The sequence below is a fragment of the Miniopterus schreibersii genome (genome assembly GCF_964146895.1).
Source record: "Miniopterus schreibersii genome assembly, chromosome: 14".
Classification (NCBI taxonomy): Eukaryota; Metazoa; Chordata; class Mammalia; order Chiroptera; family Miniopteridae; genus Miniopterus; species Miniopterus schreibersii.
Genome location: NC_138114.1, coordinates 51,113,978 through 51,128,386, shown reverse-complemented (window position 1 = coordinate 51,128,386; position 14,409 = coordinate 51,113,978). Strand labels below are relative to the sequence as shown.

Genomic DNA, 14,409 nt, shown 5'->3' with positions numbered 1-14,409 from the left:
AATGTAAGAACGAAATTGTAATTGAAAAGCTAATGATTTTTGGAAGACAAAAGATAAAAGTCAGAGCTGTTTTAATTATGATACAAACTCTCCACATAATTTAATTGGCATAAAAGTTTATTGATTTACTTTGGTAATCATTTAGACATGGGAAATATGACTTAATGAATTTCATAATTTAGTTATTTTAAGACTGATATATTTCTTTACTCATTACTGAAACTTTCTGTTTGCAAAGTCTGTATTATTGAAAAGAGCACCTATATTGCAAATTAATCTCCTTTTGAGAGGAAAATACCTGGGTGATTTAAACTGAAAAATTATTTGGGGTGCTTGCAAAGGATGTCTAGATCTGTGCCATTTCTTCTTGTTGCCTGGGTGGGTGCTGGGCACAGGGTATGCATCCCATGATATGGGCTTTTCTGCACACTCAGCTCCCTCCCCAAGTAAGATAGGCACAGGGAGCCGATTCCTCTCCCATCTGTTATCAGGTGTTAACTTGTGAAGTCTGTTAAATCAGGCAGAAGTTAGTGGGATTTCCCTGTTGGAAAGGAAGGTCCAGGATAGCGTGTTGAACACTAGCCAGGAAGAATGCGTGTGGGAAAGGAGCCGCCAGGGGCCCGACTGATGATGACCTGGTACATCTCCATGCTGTTCCTCCCAGATGGCGCGTGTCTGGGCTGTCCTCACATGCAGTCCTGCCCTGGCCCAGGAGGAGAGGCAGGAGCAGGCAGGGGCTCAGTGCGCCTGTGCCTGCTTCCTACTCTCCGTGTGGACAGCACCCGCCACTCCCTCCGCACCTCTGTTCTCCTACACACGGGCAGTTCTCCAAGAGAGGAGTAGAAGCTGCTATCTCTGCAACTAACTAAGAGTTAGCACTTCCCATGCCAGAATTTCTTTGAATCGACTATTTGGATGTGGCTGCTCACATTACCACTGGCCTCTAAGTTGTGGATACCCTGTCCCCATGCCTTTGATGTGCTGGCAGATCAGGTCCCCATGGTCACTTCCTCCCCCACTCTCCTCTAAGACACCACCTGCCCCTGAATCCGTCCTCCCTGACCACCCCACGTCCACACTGACCACCTCATGTCCCCACTGACTTCCCTTGTCCACACTGACTACCTTGGCAGCCTGTTGGCTCTTCAGCTGCTCCCAGCCCCTACATACCAGCAGTCCTGGGTCCAGTCCTTGGCCCACCCTTTCTCTGGCTCTAGTCAGTCCTCAGTGAGCTTAGCTTCACTGGAATAAAGACCCCATGAGGACCACACCCCATTTACATCTGCTCCCAGACTCTGTCCTGGACCCCAGTCCCAAATGTCCAGCTGCCTCTGATGTCTCCCCGCAGTGTTCTACAGCCATTTCAACCTCAGCATGTCCAAAACTTGGCATCTTTCTTCCACCACCCTCAGGTGCCAGGCAATGGCAGCACCCACTTCCTGTGGCCTGGCAGAAACCCTGTGGCCCTTGCTTGGGTGCCTCCCCGAGCTCACATCTGTTTGTCAGGGCATCCCATGGACATTGCCTGTGTTCAGAAGCTGACCGTTCATATGAAGCACCCCATCACCGTCCCTCACATCACGCCATCTCTCTCTTGGGCCATTTACTTAGTGAGACTCCCGATGCCTGCCAGTGCAGCCTGGAGTGGGTGTCAGGGGTCATTTGTGAACTACTGAGGAGTTCTCAGCAAGGCTGTGCCTGAGCCAGTTAGTGACCTCGCCCTCAGACAAGGTGCCATGCAAGTGTCCCCTGCAGTTTTCAAATCTGGCATCACCCATTGCGTGGCCATCAGCACCCTCTGGGGCACCCCTTCCCAGCAGCCTGTTTGTAAAGGCTGTCTCACTCCCCCGTGGCTGTTCTTCTCGGCGGTGATATGAAATGTTAACAGGCACATTCATCTGTTGGATTTATTGTGGGCCACGCGGGACATTAAGTGGCTGTTGCTCGGAGTGTTTACCCTCCCTGTCACGATGGCTGTGCTCTACCCGGCCCTTTACTGGGCTGCCTAATTGGGGACACGACAACCAGGGCCTGTGACAGGGTTCAGCGCCCTGGTGTACAGCATGCCAGCTCCCATGGTGCGCGCTTTATAAAATGCTCTTTAATTCAGGAACAGAATATCATTAACTTCGTAAGTAGATGAACACAATGGACAACCAATTTAATTAACTTCTGATGCCGGCTGTTGGACGGGAGACAAAATGAAATTACTCGTGCATCTCTCAAGCAGGCAGCCAGCCTGGAGAGGGCTGGGCGGTGAGGGTCAGACAGGGGGACACCTCTGTGCCGTCATTTCACGTTTAGCCCAGAAGCTGAAATTGGAAAGTCAGTACGTTGTAAAGACGTCAGCTCTCATTTTCGATGGTTACAGAGCTGCTCAGAGAGGCGGGGCAGCCTCGCGACAGTGACATGCTAAATGCGACCTCTCCCACACGCTGCCCTCCTGGGTGAGGCCGGGTGAGATGGGCAGTGATGCCGCCTCATCCAATTAGCTCTCCCGTCCGCGAGTTTATTATACAGGGAGAGATCAATGAAGCGCTGCATTGATTTAAACAAAAGCTTTGTTCCATTTATTATTGTTTATAATCTAATGAATGTTATAGTAACTTAGCTTTGATTTATTACTCAACCTATTAAATTTTATTAGAACCGGGATCTTGGGGCTTACTCTTTGAAATGGCTGTCCCTTCTCATGGTAGAAAGTGTGTTATTTTTCGCAGTCATCTTCAGGTTCTTGGAAGGAAGCGATTCGTTCGGTTGGCCTTTGAACCCTGAATAAACAGTCCTGCACATTAGCTCCTGAGCCGCTTAGCCAGTCATTCCTGTGGCTGTCCTGCGTCTCCACATCTCTGTCATTTAACCAGGACTCATTAAATTCCTGCCATGCACCAAACATTGTGCCAGGGACTCTGAGGCGACCAGACTATCCTCGAGGAGCCTCCCCTCCCAGAAAAGAAGACAGACGGTAGGAAAGAAAGAAGCTTGCAGCCAGAGTGGGCAGCACTGCACAGGACAGACTATGCAGGGGCTGCTGAGGCTCTGCGTAGAGCAGTGTAAGAGGGCTGCTGGGAGGAGGCAGCATTTCCGTGGAGACCTACACAGCAGGCAGGTTATGTGAAAAGAAGCTGAAAGTGGAGAAGACAAAGCAGGGAAATACCCTAATGATGGCAGAACTTGGCTTCTTCCAGATCGCGGCCAGTGTGGCTGGAGTTTTGTGAGCTGGGGGTGGGGCATGAGGTCCTTGAGTGAGCAGCCTATGCTGGAGGTCACTGAAGAGCAGGAGCATGACAGGATTCAACTTCTGTTTTTAAAAAGGTCGCCTTGGCACCTGGTGGACAAGAGGCTGAGGGGCAGTGGTAGTGGAGGAAGCAGGGGTCCACAAAGGAGTCCACTGGCCAGGCAGTAGGGATGCAGAGAAATGGAAGGTCAGTGACAAGTAGCAGTTCTGGAATCGACGGATGTGTGGGGGAAGGACATGGTGGGGAAGCAGTTGGAGGAATCTAGAGAGATCTACAGTTTGCGGGGGGCAGCAGGAGGGTGAGCGATTCAAGAATGTCCTGAGCCAGGGGGTGGGGGGGAACTGGACTCCTTGTGAGAGGGCCATCCATGTGGGGACTGCTGTCCCGGGACCTGTGAGGCGGCCTTCAGGGGACCTGGCATTGTGCATGTGAGAACGTTACCTGAAAGACGGTAGGCATGGGGCCACCACAAAGGGATGGGGGAGGCTTCGTTAGGGGACCCCAAGCAAATCTTGTGTGTCGTTGTCACCTGGAGGATTCCAGAGAGGCAGCTCGGTGTCCAAAACCCCGGAAATAAAGGTGCTTGAAGGGGAAGGGCGGGGTCCTATGCTGCTGAGAACCCGAATGACATGAAAAGCATCTTTTGGATTTGCAACTAGAATGCCACTGGAGACTTGGCATCGAATAATTTCCCTGGGGTGGTTAGCATAGAGGCAAGTTTGGAACAAGGCAAAACTCCTAAACAGTATTAGCCAAGGGAATCCAGGAATGCATAACATGCATCGTGATCAGGTAGGTTAGTGCCAGGAAAGCAAGCCTGGCTTAACACTAAAATCTCTAAAAGCAATTCACTGCTTTAACCAACTAAGAACCAGAAATGCCTGGGATCACCTGTCACTTCACCCAGGCCAGCTCTATTCTTTGTCCGAGCCCCAATATACCTCATGGCCCAACCTCTAACCTATGAAATGCCCCAGGCTCAGGCATGAAAAGGAAACTTCTTTCCATTCAGCATTTGTGCAGCTTCAAGTATCAACCTTCAACCACAAATCAAAATGGCCCTTCTCGCTCAGACATGACCCTGACCTTCAGACTCATGAATCCAAATACCTGTGTGGCATCCCCGCCTGGATGTCCAGCAGATGTCTCAGGTAACAGGTCTGCCCTGGTGTCCACATTTTCCACCAAATCTCATGCCTCCATTAGCATCCTCTGCCTCAGAAAATGGCAGTTCCCTCCCCCAAGTCCTCTCTCTAAGCCCTGGGGGCATCTGTGACCCTCCTTTCCTTACTGGCCTACCTACAGTTTATCTGCAAATCCCGTATTCAGTTACCCTGCTGCCCACCTCACATCAGTACTCCCCACCCCAAAACACAGTCTGTTCTCAGTACAGACCAGGTTTTTCAATTCAGCATGGAACTGGGACATCTGGCACTACAAGACACACACACATCCAAAAAAGGGGACAGAAATGGTCTAAGATGTTGTAAGGATTGTGAAAAATAAGAAACAGACCAAAACAAGTAGTCCTTACAAATCATCAAAGAGACTCTATTAGAACCAAGAGTAAGCTGAGCAAGGTTGCTGAATATAAGGTTAATATACAAAAATCAACAGCATTTTTATGACAGGAACAAATCGTTCTAAACCAACAGTGGTTTAAAAATTATATTTTCTAGTAGCAACAGAAGCTAAAAAATACCAAAGAATAAGTCTAACAAAAGACATTAATAAGACCTCAATGTATGGTTAATATACTGCTTATTGTCATGTTTATGGGAAGAAAGACTATCATAAATAGGTCAGCTCGCACCAAGTCAGTCTGCAGTCTCTGCATTTATAATCCCAACCCAGCAGGATGTTTTTAGTAGAATTTGGCAGTTGCTGAAGTTTCATGTAGAAACACAAAGTGCCAAAAATAACAAAAGCAGTTGTCAAGAAAAACAATATAGGGCACTTACTAAATATCAAGACTTACTGTGAAGCTGAAATAGGAAAAAGTGTTACTAGAAATAGAACAATGGAACCAAATTGAGAGCTCAAAGAACAGACCCCCAGATAGACGGAAATGTGGTGCTTGAGGGTGTAAGGACAGGACCTGACCACATGGACTTTCATATGGGATGAAACAACACTAGACCTGACCTTGTTACTGTAAAAAACCTAAGAAGGAAAAACACAATCCTATGACTTTTACATGGGAATATAGTCTTATTGTGGAGCCAGATTAGGGACAGAAGGCAGCCTGCTCCTGTGACTGTAGGAGGAGAGCTCCCTCCACAGTGCTCTGCAGGCCACTGGGAGCTCAGTGCTCTTGGGAATGTACAGTGGTGACATTTTCTTCCTTTTTTTTAAAAAAAAAATAAATGTTTTTATTGATTTTAGAGAGAGAGGAAGGGAGACAGAGGGAGGGAGAGAAACATTGATGTGAAAGAGAAACATCAATGATCTGCCTCCTGCACACCCTCTACTGGGGATGGAGCCTGCAACCAGGTCATGTGCCCTGACCAGGAATTGAACTGGTGACCTTCTGGTGCACAGGACAGCGGTGCCCAACCATCTGAGCCACACCGGGCAGGGCAGTGGTGACATTTTCACAAGGACGTTGGCGGCACAGGTGAAGGCAACCGTTCCCTTCTTGGGCTCATACATGAGAAGCCCTCTAGGTGACTTGATTGGAGTGTTAGGAATTCTCACAGCGGCCGGGTGAGGAGGCCGCAGGTTAATGGTATGTACTTTGGCTGCCAACCCAACTGCGGAAATGATCAATCACTGGGCATTGGATCTGTTTGCAAATAAAGAGTGATGGAGGCATTTCTGATTAGGAGCTGTGTTCTGCTCTGGCCCCACACCTTTGTGTGGTGGCCTCAGGGAGATGGGAGCCCCCACAGCCCATGCTTTGCCACTGTGTGTCACTTTCTGCCCCAGTATGCAGAGCACTCCTCACCGTGGTCGTCCCAATAGGCTGTGTTTGCAGATCAGGCTGCCACTATCAGGGCTCCACTCCCAAAGCAAATTGGGGGTCGGGGTACGGCCACTTATCACGGGAGCAGGCTGCGATAGAGGCCCAGCTCTGGCTGAATCGCTGTGCCAACACTTGTGTTCACCAGGCACCTGGTTCTACTGCTGAGCCTCCTGAGGACCTGGTTCCATCTGCTGTGGGCACTGATGCCTGCCGATGCCCAGGTGGGTGGGGACATCAGACCATAGCCGTCTCAGAGACGGCCCCCTGCCACGTTCCATGTTCATAGGGAGCTGGCACCTCCTGTGCGGCCACCCAGCCCAGTTTCTGCTCTACGTCCAGCACCCTCAGAGCCCCAAGAGGCTCAGCTCTCTGGGTGATGCTGACTCTCCCGCTGTCGGTGCCCCACGAGGTTGTACCGCCGCAGGAGGGTGGGGGGCTCCTGCCCACTGTGACTAGACTGCATTGCGCTAATGGGGAATTCATGAGCACTCTTGACAGTCAGGTTTATAAATATGTAAAAAAGCATTTTAATTGTTTTTAGCAAAACAGGCAAGGAGTCAATATTCTCCGTCGTACACAGTGTTGACAGGTCCTGTGGCCGGAGGACCTGGAGAGCAGGCCTGGGCGCATTTCTATGCAGGCGTCGTCGCGTCCATGATAAATGAGGGCCCTGAACCCTATTGATAGAGCAGGTTAAACATTGAAAAAGTTAGCTGAACTTTGACTTTAAATATTCATTAAAGCTAATTATGGATTTTCTGACTCTATGAATTACAGTTTTCATACCTGCAATGGCAATGTATTTTCCATTTATTTGATGTAAACGTAATCATTTTATATCAGCTTTATCACATTCAATGAGGTAATAGTTTAAATGTTCGCAATGACATTTATTATACCATTTCTGAGTATGTTCTGCCCAAAACAAATTAAGATGTCCTGTGAAAGGGCTGATGGCGACAGTGGCTGTGAGTGTCACCGGTGCAGCCCCATCAGTGCCCTCCCCAGCCCACAGGCTGCTTGTGCTCTCCTGTCCCTCTTACATGGTGGGGCATCAACTGCACAGCATCAGAGAGAAGCTGAGTGCCCGCTGTGCCCAGTTGTGCTGCCAAGGCCTCAGCTTCCCTTCCACCCGCCGCCCGTGGGCAGGTGAGTGGCCAGATGATGTCGTAAAATAGGCCCAGGGACATGATATGCAACATGCTGGCTATCACTAACAGTATTGTGCTATATATTTGAAAGTTGTTAAGTGCGTATCTTAAAAGTTCTCATCACAAGAAAACAAAATTGTAACTATGTGGGCAATGGATGTTCACTAGACTGATTGTCATGACCAAATGGTGTTTGTTCATTGCTCAGGACTGTGTTAGAAATGTCCCCCTGCTGGTCTCTCACCTGATTCTCTTTTTGCTCCGCAGGCTCTAGGAAGCTTTTATTTTCTTCACGAATCCTTAAAAAACATCTACCAGTTTGACTTCAAAGGTAAGACTCCATGCTGTCCATTTCCCAGAATCCTGGGGTTTCTTGTCTCCGTGGACTTCCCACCCTCTGCCCGTGGTCTGGCTTCTTCTGGTCCCTCTGCCCAGTGTCCCTGTGAGGGGCTGGTGTGGTCTCAGTTTGAGTCACATACTAGTTGTCACTAACCAGGGACCTCGTGTGAAAACCTGGCGTTCTAGCTGCACTGAAATCGAGTCAGCTGGCCTGCCTCACCCCAGCCCAGCTACCTCCCCCCTTGCTGCTCCTGCCACCCCTCTGCTCCCAGGTTTGGGCAGGCAACTCTGGTTGTCCTGTAATAGTGACAAGGAGACAGGAAAGGTTCTGTATCCGTGTCCCTGCCAGACATGAGAAATGAAAACAGAACGAGAGGATGGCATATTCCAAAATGATAAGCGAGGGCCTGTGTTTGTGACCAAGTGGAAAATGTTGTCCCGTGTTTACTGGGCAAGCACCATGTGCCTGTGTTGGGAAGATTCACCCTGAGCTGCCTCTGATGTTAGTTTTGTCACTGGGTCTTGGGGCACTTGAGGCTGTTACCCCAGATCCAACACGTTTCAGAATGGCCCGTTCCATGGGGCATGTTGGTCCTTTCATCTCCCACTCAGTATTATACCTTCAGGTTCTATGTAAATCCTTCCGAGCTCTGTTTAGGCTGTTGAGCCAGATCACATTAATTTGAAATGTCATTAAAGTTGTAATAACTGTGGAGAGCCACTAATTATGTCAGTGCGCTCAGATTCATTACCTGTGCTCACTTGGGAGACAGATCACCTCTTACGAAATGGAGATGCCGTCTTCTCTAAGTGGCATGAGCAGTGATTTGATTATGGTTGAGAGCAGGATTCCAGCCAGCGGGGTGTTCCCTGGCCCTGCTGCCTGGGGAGTTTCTACCTGCTTTTAAACATGAGCATCTGACTTTCCCACATGAACTTAGTAGGAGACAGGTCAGGCCACTCTGACCACAGTTCACAGACATCAGCATCAGCGTGTCCTGTTCCCGAGCAGGGGAGCCAGGAGGACGCTCCAGTGGGGCTGGCAGCAGGTGGGAGGGTGCTGCTGTCACCTGCCCACAGGCTTGGACACGTGCCGGTCTGTTGAACTTGTTCTTTCTTTAAGTAACCATTTATATGCATATTTTACTACTGGATCAGATCAGTCAGAAAGTACCTGCTGGCCTGCAGTTTATTTAAAACTGTATGTTGGAGGTACACTTGACTCCAGCACAACCGTACTTGGGGCCTCAACATTGTCCGTGACAAGAATCGTGATGGTAATGGGCGGTGAACATGCTTTGAGCACTCGTGTGTCAGGAGAACGTGTCAGTTCTCAGAATTCTCACAGTGTCCGTGTACAGTGGGTGTTACTGCTGTCCTACAGCGGGGTGGGGTGCAGGGTGCGGGTGCAGGGCCTGGGATGCAGATACAGGGCTGGCTTGAGAGAGGGAAGTGCCTGAGGACCTAGCCTTGGGGGTACCCCACTCTTTTGTGGGTTTTACTGGGAGCCCTACCACATTCTCATGGTGAAGATCAGAGAAAAATCCCCATGTGCTTCTGGCAGGGAGGGGAATCTGCTATTTTTGAAATATGGGGGCGGGTGCTGAGAAGCACGTGTGAGGGGCACATACTGACTGAGAGACTGAGACCTGCTCTTGGGACTATAGAACATTTTCCTCCACCCAAGCCTCACCACGGCGTCCCAGCAAGATCTCATGATGGGAAGTTCTGAAAGGACTCTCACAGAAACCCATGACAGCAGAGGAGACAGTAATAAGACCCCAGAGGATGTTTCAGCCTCTGACCGTACAAGAAATAGCCCAGCCCCTTGCCAGATCAACATAAAGCCTTACACAAAAGGCCTTTCTACCTTAATTTCTCCTGCCCAATTATGCGTTCAACAAAAGCGACAAGGTGTGCCGAAAGGTAAAAATACACCCTGAACAGAAAAGTATGCATAAACTCGGATAGTGCATAGATTTGGAACTATCACACTGGGAATTAAAAATGACTGATTAATTTGCTGAGGGCACTAATGCAAAAGTGGACATGGGAGTCTGGCTGGGTGTGGCTCAGCGGTTGAGCATCAACCTAGGATCCAGGAGATCGAGGTTCGATTCCCGGTCAGGGCACATGCCGGGTTGCGGGCTTGATCCCCAGTTGGGGGCATGCAGGAGGCAGCCGATCAATGATGACTCTCTCATCATTAATGTTTCTATCTCTCTCCCTCTCCCTTCCTCTCTCTGAAATCAATAAAGATACTTTTTTTTAAAAAAGTGGACATGTGAGAACAGATGGATAACATAAGAGGAAAGATGGAAACTCTTAAGGAAGGATGAAAAGGAAAAGCTAGAAATCGGAAATACTGTGACATGAATGAAGAGTGCCTTAGATGGGCCTGTCATACTGGACGTTGATGCAGAAAGAATCAATGAACTAGAAGATGTATCAGTGAAAACTTTCCGAACTAAAAAAACAGAGAGAGAAAACATAACAGAACAAATGCCTAAGAACTGTGGGAGGCCTGGCTGGGTGGCTCAGCGGGAGCATCATCCTTTGCACCAAAATGTTGCGGGTTTGGTTCCCTGTCTGGGTATGTGCGTAAAGGAGACAACTGATTGATATTTCTCTCTCACAATGATGTTTCTCTCTCTCTCTCCCCCCCCCACTTTCTCCCTCCCTTCCTCTCTCTAAACATATCATTGGGTGAGGATTTAAAAGAAAAAAAAAAGAACTGTGGGTCATTTACAAAAAGTGTAGTGTATGCGTAATAGGAATATCAACAGGAAAAATAAGACAGAAAGGAACAGAAGAAATTCTTGAAGTAATGGAGGCCAAGAATTTTCCAAAAGTAATAATGGACACGAAGCCACAGATCCTGAAAGCTCAGAGAGTGTCGAGTAGGATAAATACTAAGAAGTCTGTACCAAAGCAGATTCTATCCAAACTGCAAAGACCAAAGATGAAGAGGGAAGGGGTGGGCGGGGACACCTGACCTTAAAGGAACAATGGTAAAAATTATATCTACTTCTCTTCAGAAACTATGCAAGCAAGGAGAGTGGTGTGAAATGCTTGAATTCTTGCAGGGGAGGGAATAACCTAGAATTTTGTGTTCAGCTAAATTCTCCTTCAAAAGTGAAGGAGAAATAAAGACTTTTTCAGACAAACCAAAGTTGAAGGAGTTTGTTTCCAGGAGTCCTGCCTTGTGAGAAATGTTAAAAGGAGCTCTTGGCCAGAAGGAAAGTGATACAGGTGAGAAACTTGGGGCTACATAAAGAAAGAGTGTAAAAGAAGGAATAAATGAAGATAAAATAAAATATATATATTTTTTATTCTTAACTGACCTAACAGACAACGTTTGTTCAAAGTATTAATAGCAACATGTTGGGTGACTACAGCTTTTGGATGAGTGAAACGAATGACAAATGTTATAAGGGTTGGGAGGGAGGAATTGGATGACTTGTTATAAAGAACCTGAACTATTTGTGAAGATATATAGTTTATTTGAAAATAGACTTAGATTAGTAGTAAATGTATATTGCAGATTCTTTGGCAACCACTAAATTTTTTTAATGAAGTATAACTGATATACTAAAAGAAGAGAAAAATTGGAATCATATGAACTGTTCAGTTTAATCAGAGAAGGCAGAAAAAGAGTGGAAGACTTAAAAAAAAAGAACAAAGGCTATAAATAGAAAATTTATAATATGGAAGGTTTGAGTTTAACTACATCAATAATTACTTTAAATGTGAATGGTCTAAATACACCAATTAAAAGACAGACTGTCACAGTGGTTAAAAAAAACAACAAAAGCCTACTATGTATTGTCTACTGGACACCCACTTAAGATATATATATCAAAAGTAAAGGGATGGAAAAAAGATATACCCTGCTAACACTAATGAAAAGAAAACAGAGTAGCTATATGAGCTTCAGACAGAGCAGACTTCAGGCAAGGAAAGTTATCACAGATAAAGAGGGGCTTACATCATGATAAAGGGATCAATTCTCTAGGAAGACATGACAGTCCTGAATGTGTATACACCTAACGACAGAGCATCAAAATACATGAAGCAAAAACTGATAGAAAACTGCAACAAGAACCAGATGGATCTACTATTTTAGCTGAAGATTTTAACATCCCTTGCTCATAGATGGACAGACCCAGCAGGCAGACCGTCAGTGAGGACAGAGTTGAACTCAGCAACGTCATCAATCACCTGCTCTAATGGACATTTATAGAATAATTCATTCAACAACAGCAAAATGCATTCTCCTCAAGTCACACAGAATACTCACCCAGACAGACCACATCCTGGTCCGTAAAACACACCTCAACAAATGTAAAAGAATAGAAATACAGACCACAATGGAATTAAGCTAGAAATCAATAACAGAAAGATAACCCAATATTAAACAACTCACTTCTAAATAACACATGGGTCAAAGAAGAAGTCTCAAGAGAAAATTTTAAAATATTTTGAACTAAATGAAAATGAAAACACATCAAAAATTTTAGGATGTAGCGAAAGCAGTGCATTTGTAGCAGAAGTGCATATATTAGAAAAAGTAAGATGTAAGATCAATAATCTAAGCTTCTGCCCTAGGAAACGAAAAGAGGAACAAATTAAATCCAAAGTAGGCATTAAGAAAAGAAGTTATAAACATTGAGCATAAATCAGTGAAATTGAAAACTGGAACTCAATAAAGAAAATCAACAAAACCAGAAGTTGGTTCTTTGAAAAGATCAATAAAATTGATAAACCTCTAGCCGGGCTAACCAAGGAAAAGAAGACAAATTACTAATATTAGAATGAGAAAGGAGCCATCACTACTGATCCTATGGACATTAAAGGATAGTAAAGGTATCTTATGAACAAGTCTGTGCTTATAAATTTCATAACTTAGATGGACCAATTCCTTTAATGATACAATCTACCAAAACTCATACAAAGAGGACTAGATAATCTGAATAGGCCTTTATGTATTAAAGAAAATGAATCAATAATTAATAACCTTCTAAAAACGAAAGCATTAGGCCCAGATGATTTCGCTGGTGAGTTCAACCAAACATTTAAAGAAGAAATTATACCAATTCTTTTTAATCCCTTCCAGATAATAGAAGCAGAGGAAATACTTCCTAACTCATTTTATGAGGCCAGCATTACCCTAATACCAAAACCAGATAAAAACATTACAAAAAAGGAAAACTACATATCAATAGTTATCATGAATATAAAATGTAGATATTCTAAACATAAATTAGCAACTAGTATCCAACAATGTATAAGAAGAATTATGCACTATGACCAATTGAGATTTATTCCAGGTGTGCAAGGCTAGTTTAACAGTCAGAAATAAATTAATGTAATCTATCACATCCACAGGCTAACAAATAAATCACATGATCATATTAATAGATGCAGAAAAGCATTTGACAAAATTCAATAACCATGTATAATAAAAACTCTCAGTAAACTAAGAATAAAGGGAAACTTCCTCAACTTGATAAAGAAAGCTACCAAAACCTACAGCTAACATAAGACTTAATAGTGAGAACCTGGATGCTTTCCCCAAGATCAGGAACAAGGTGAGGATGACCCCCCCACCATATCTCTTCTTCATCGTACTGGAAACTTGGCTAATGCAGTAAGACCAAAAAAAAGGCTTATTGATAGGGGTGAAAAAATTGCCTTAGTCTCAGGTGACATGATTATCTCTGTAGAAAGTGCCAAGGAATCAGCAACCACAAAGCTAGTACTAATAAGCAAGGTTGCAGGATACAAGGTTAAATACAAGAGTCAATAGCTTTCCTGTACACCAGCAATGAACAAGTGGGATTTGAAATTAAAAATACAATACCATCTACATTAGCACACACAAAAATTAAGGACTTCAGAATAAATCTAACAAAATGTGCACAAGATCTATATGAGGTAAACTATAAAACTCTGATGAAAGAAACCAAAGATCTAAATAAATGAAGAGATGTTGCATGTTCACAGATAGGAAGACTCAACATTGTCAAGATGAGAGCTCTTCCCAACTTGAGCTATAGGCTCAGTGCAACCCCAGCAAGTGATCTGGTGGATATCAACAGACTTACCCTGAGACTTACATGGAGCCAAAGAGTAGCCAACAAAAGGAGAGGACTGGTGCTGCCCAACTTCCAGACGTACTGTAAGGCCACAGTCATCAGGACAGCATGGTGTTGGCAAAGGAAGACAGGCGAGTGGAGCAGAATGGAGGGCCCAGAAAGAGACCCCCAGAAATAGAGTCAACTGCGATCTTTGACAAAGGAGCAAAGGCAACACGGGGAGCAAAGACAGTCTCTGTAGCAAGTCGTCCCAGAACAACTGGACGTCCACATGCAGAAAAATGGACATAGGCACAGACCTTACATCTTACACAAATTAAATCAAAATTAATCATAGTTCTGAATGTAAAACAAAACTATAAAACTCCTAGAAGACAACAGGAGAAAATGTCAGTGACCTGGGGTTTGCAGATGAGTTTTTATATACAACCCCAAAAGCACAATGCGTGAAAGAAAAAATTGCTAAGTTGGGCTTCGTTAAAATGAAATACCTCTGCTCTACAAAAGACACTGTTAAGAAAATAAAAAGACAAGCCATGGACTGGGAGAAAATATTTGCAAAAGACACAGCTGATAAAGGTCTGTTATCCAAAATAAACAAAAAACTCTCACAACTC

General features: G+C 45.3%; 1 protein-coding gene across 1 annotated transcript in view; it reads left to right on the top strand.

Annotated features, from left to right (window-relative positions):
* The window catches only part of INPP5A (inositol polyphosphate-5-phosphatase A), a 134,192-nt gene that overhangs the window by 68,468 nt on the left and 51,315 nt on the right, over positions 1–14,409 (top strand). The window contains exon 5 of the mRNA XM_081158094.1: positions 7,623–7,686. Within this exon, the coding sequence (XP_081014220.1) occupies positions 7,623–7,686 (64 nt within the window). The remainder of the gene's footprint in view (positions 1–7,622; positions 7,687–14,409) is intronic.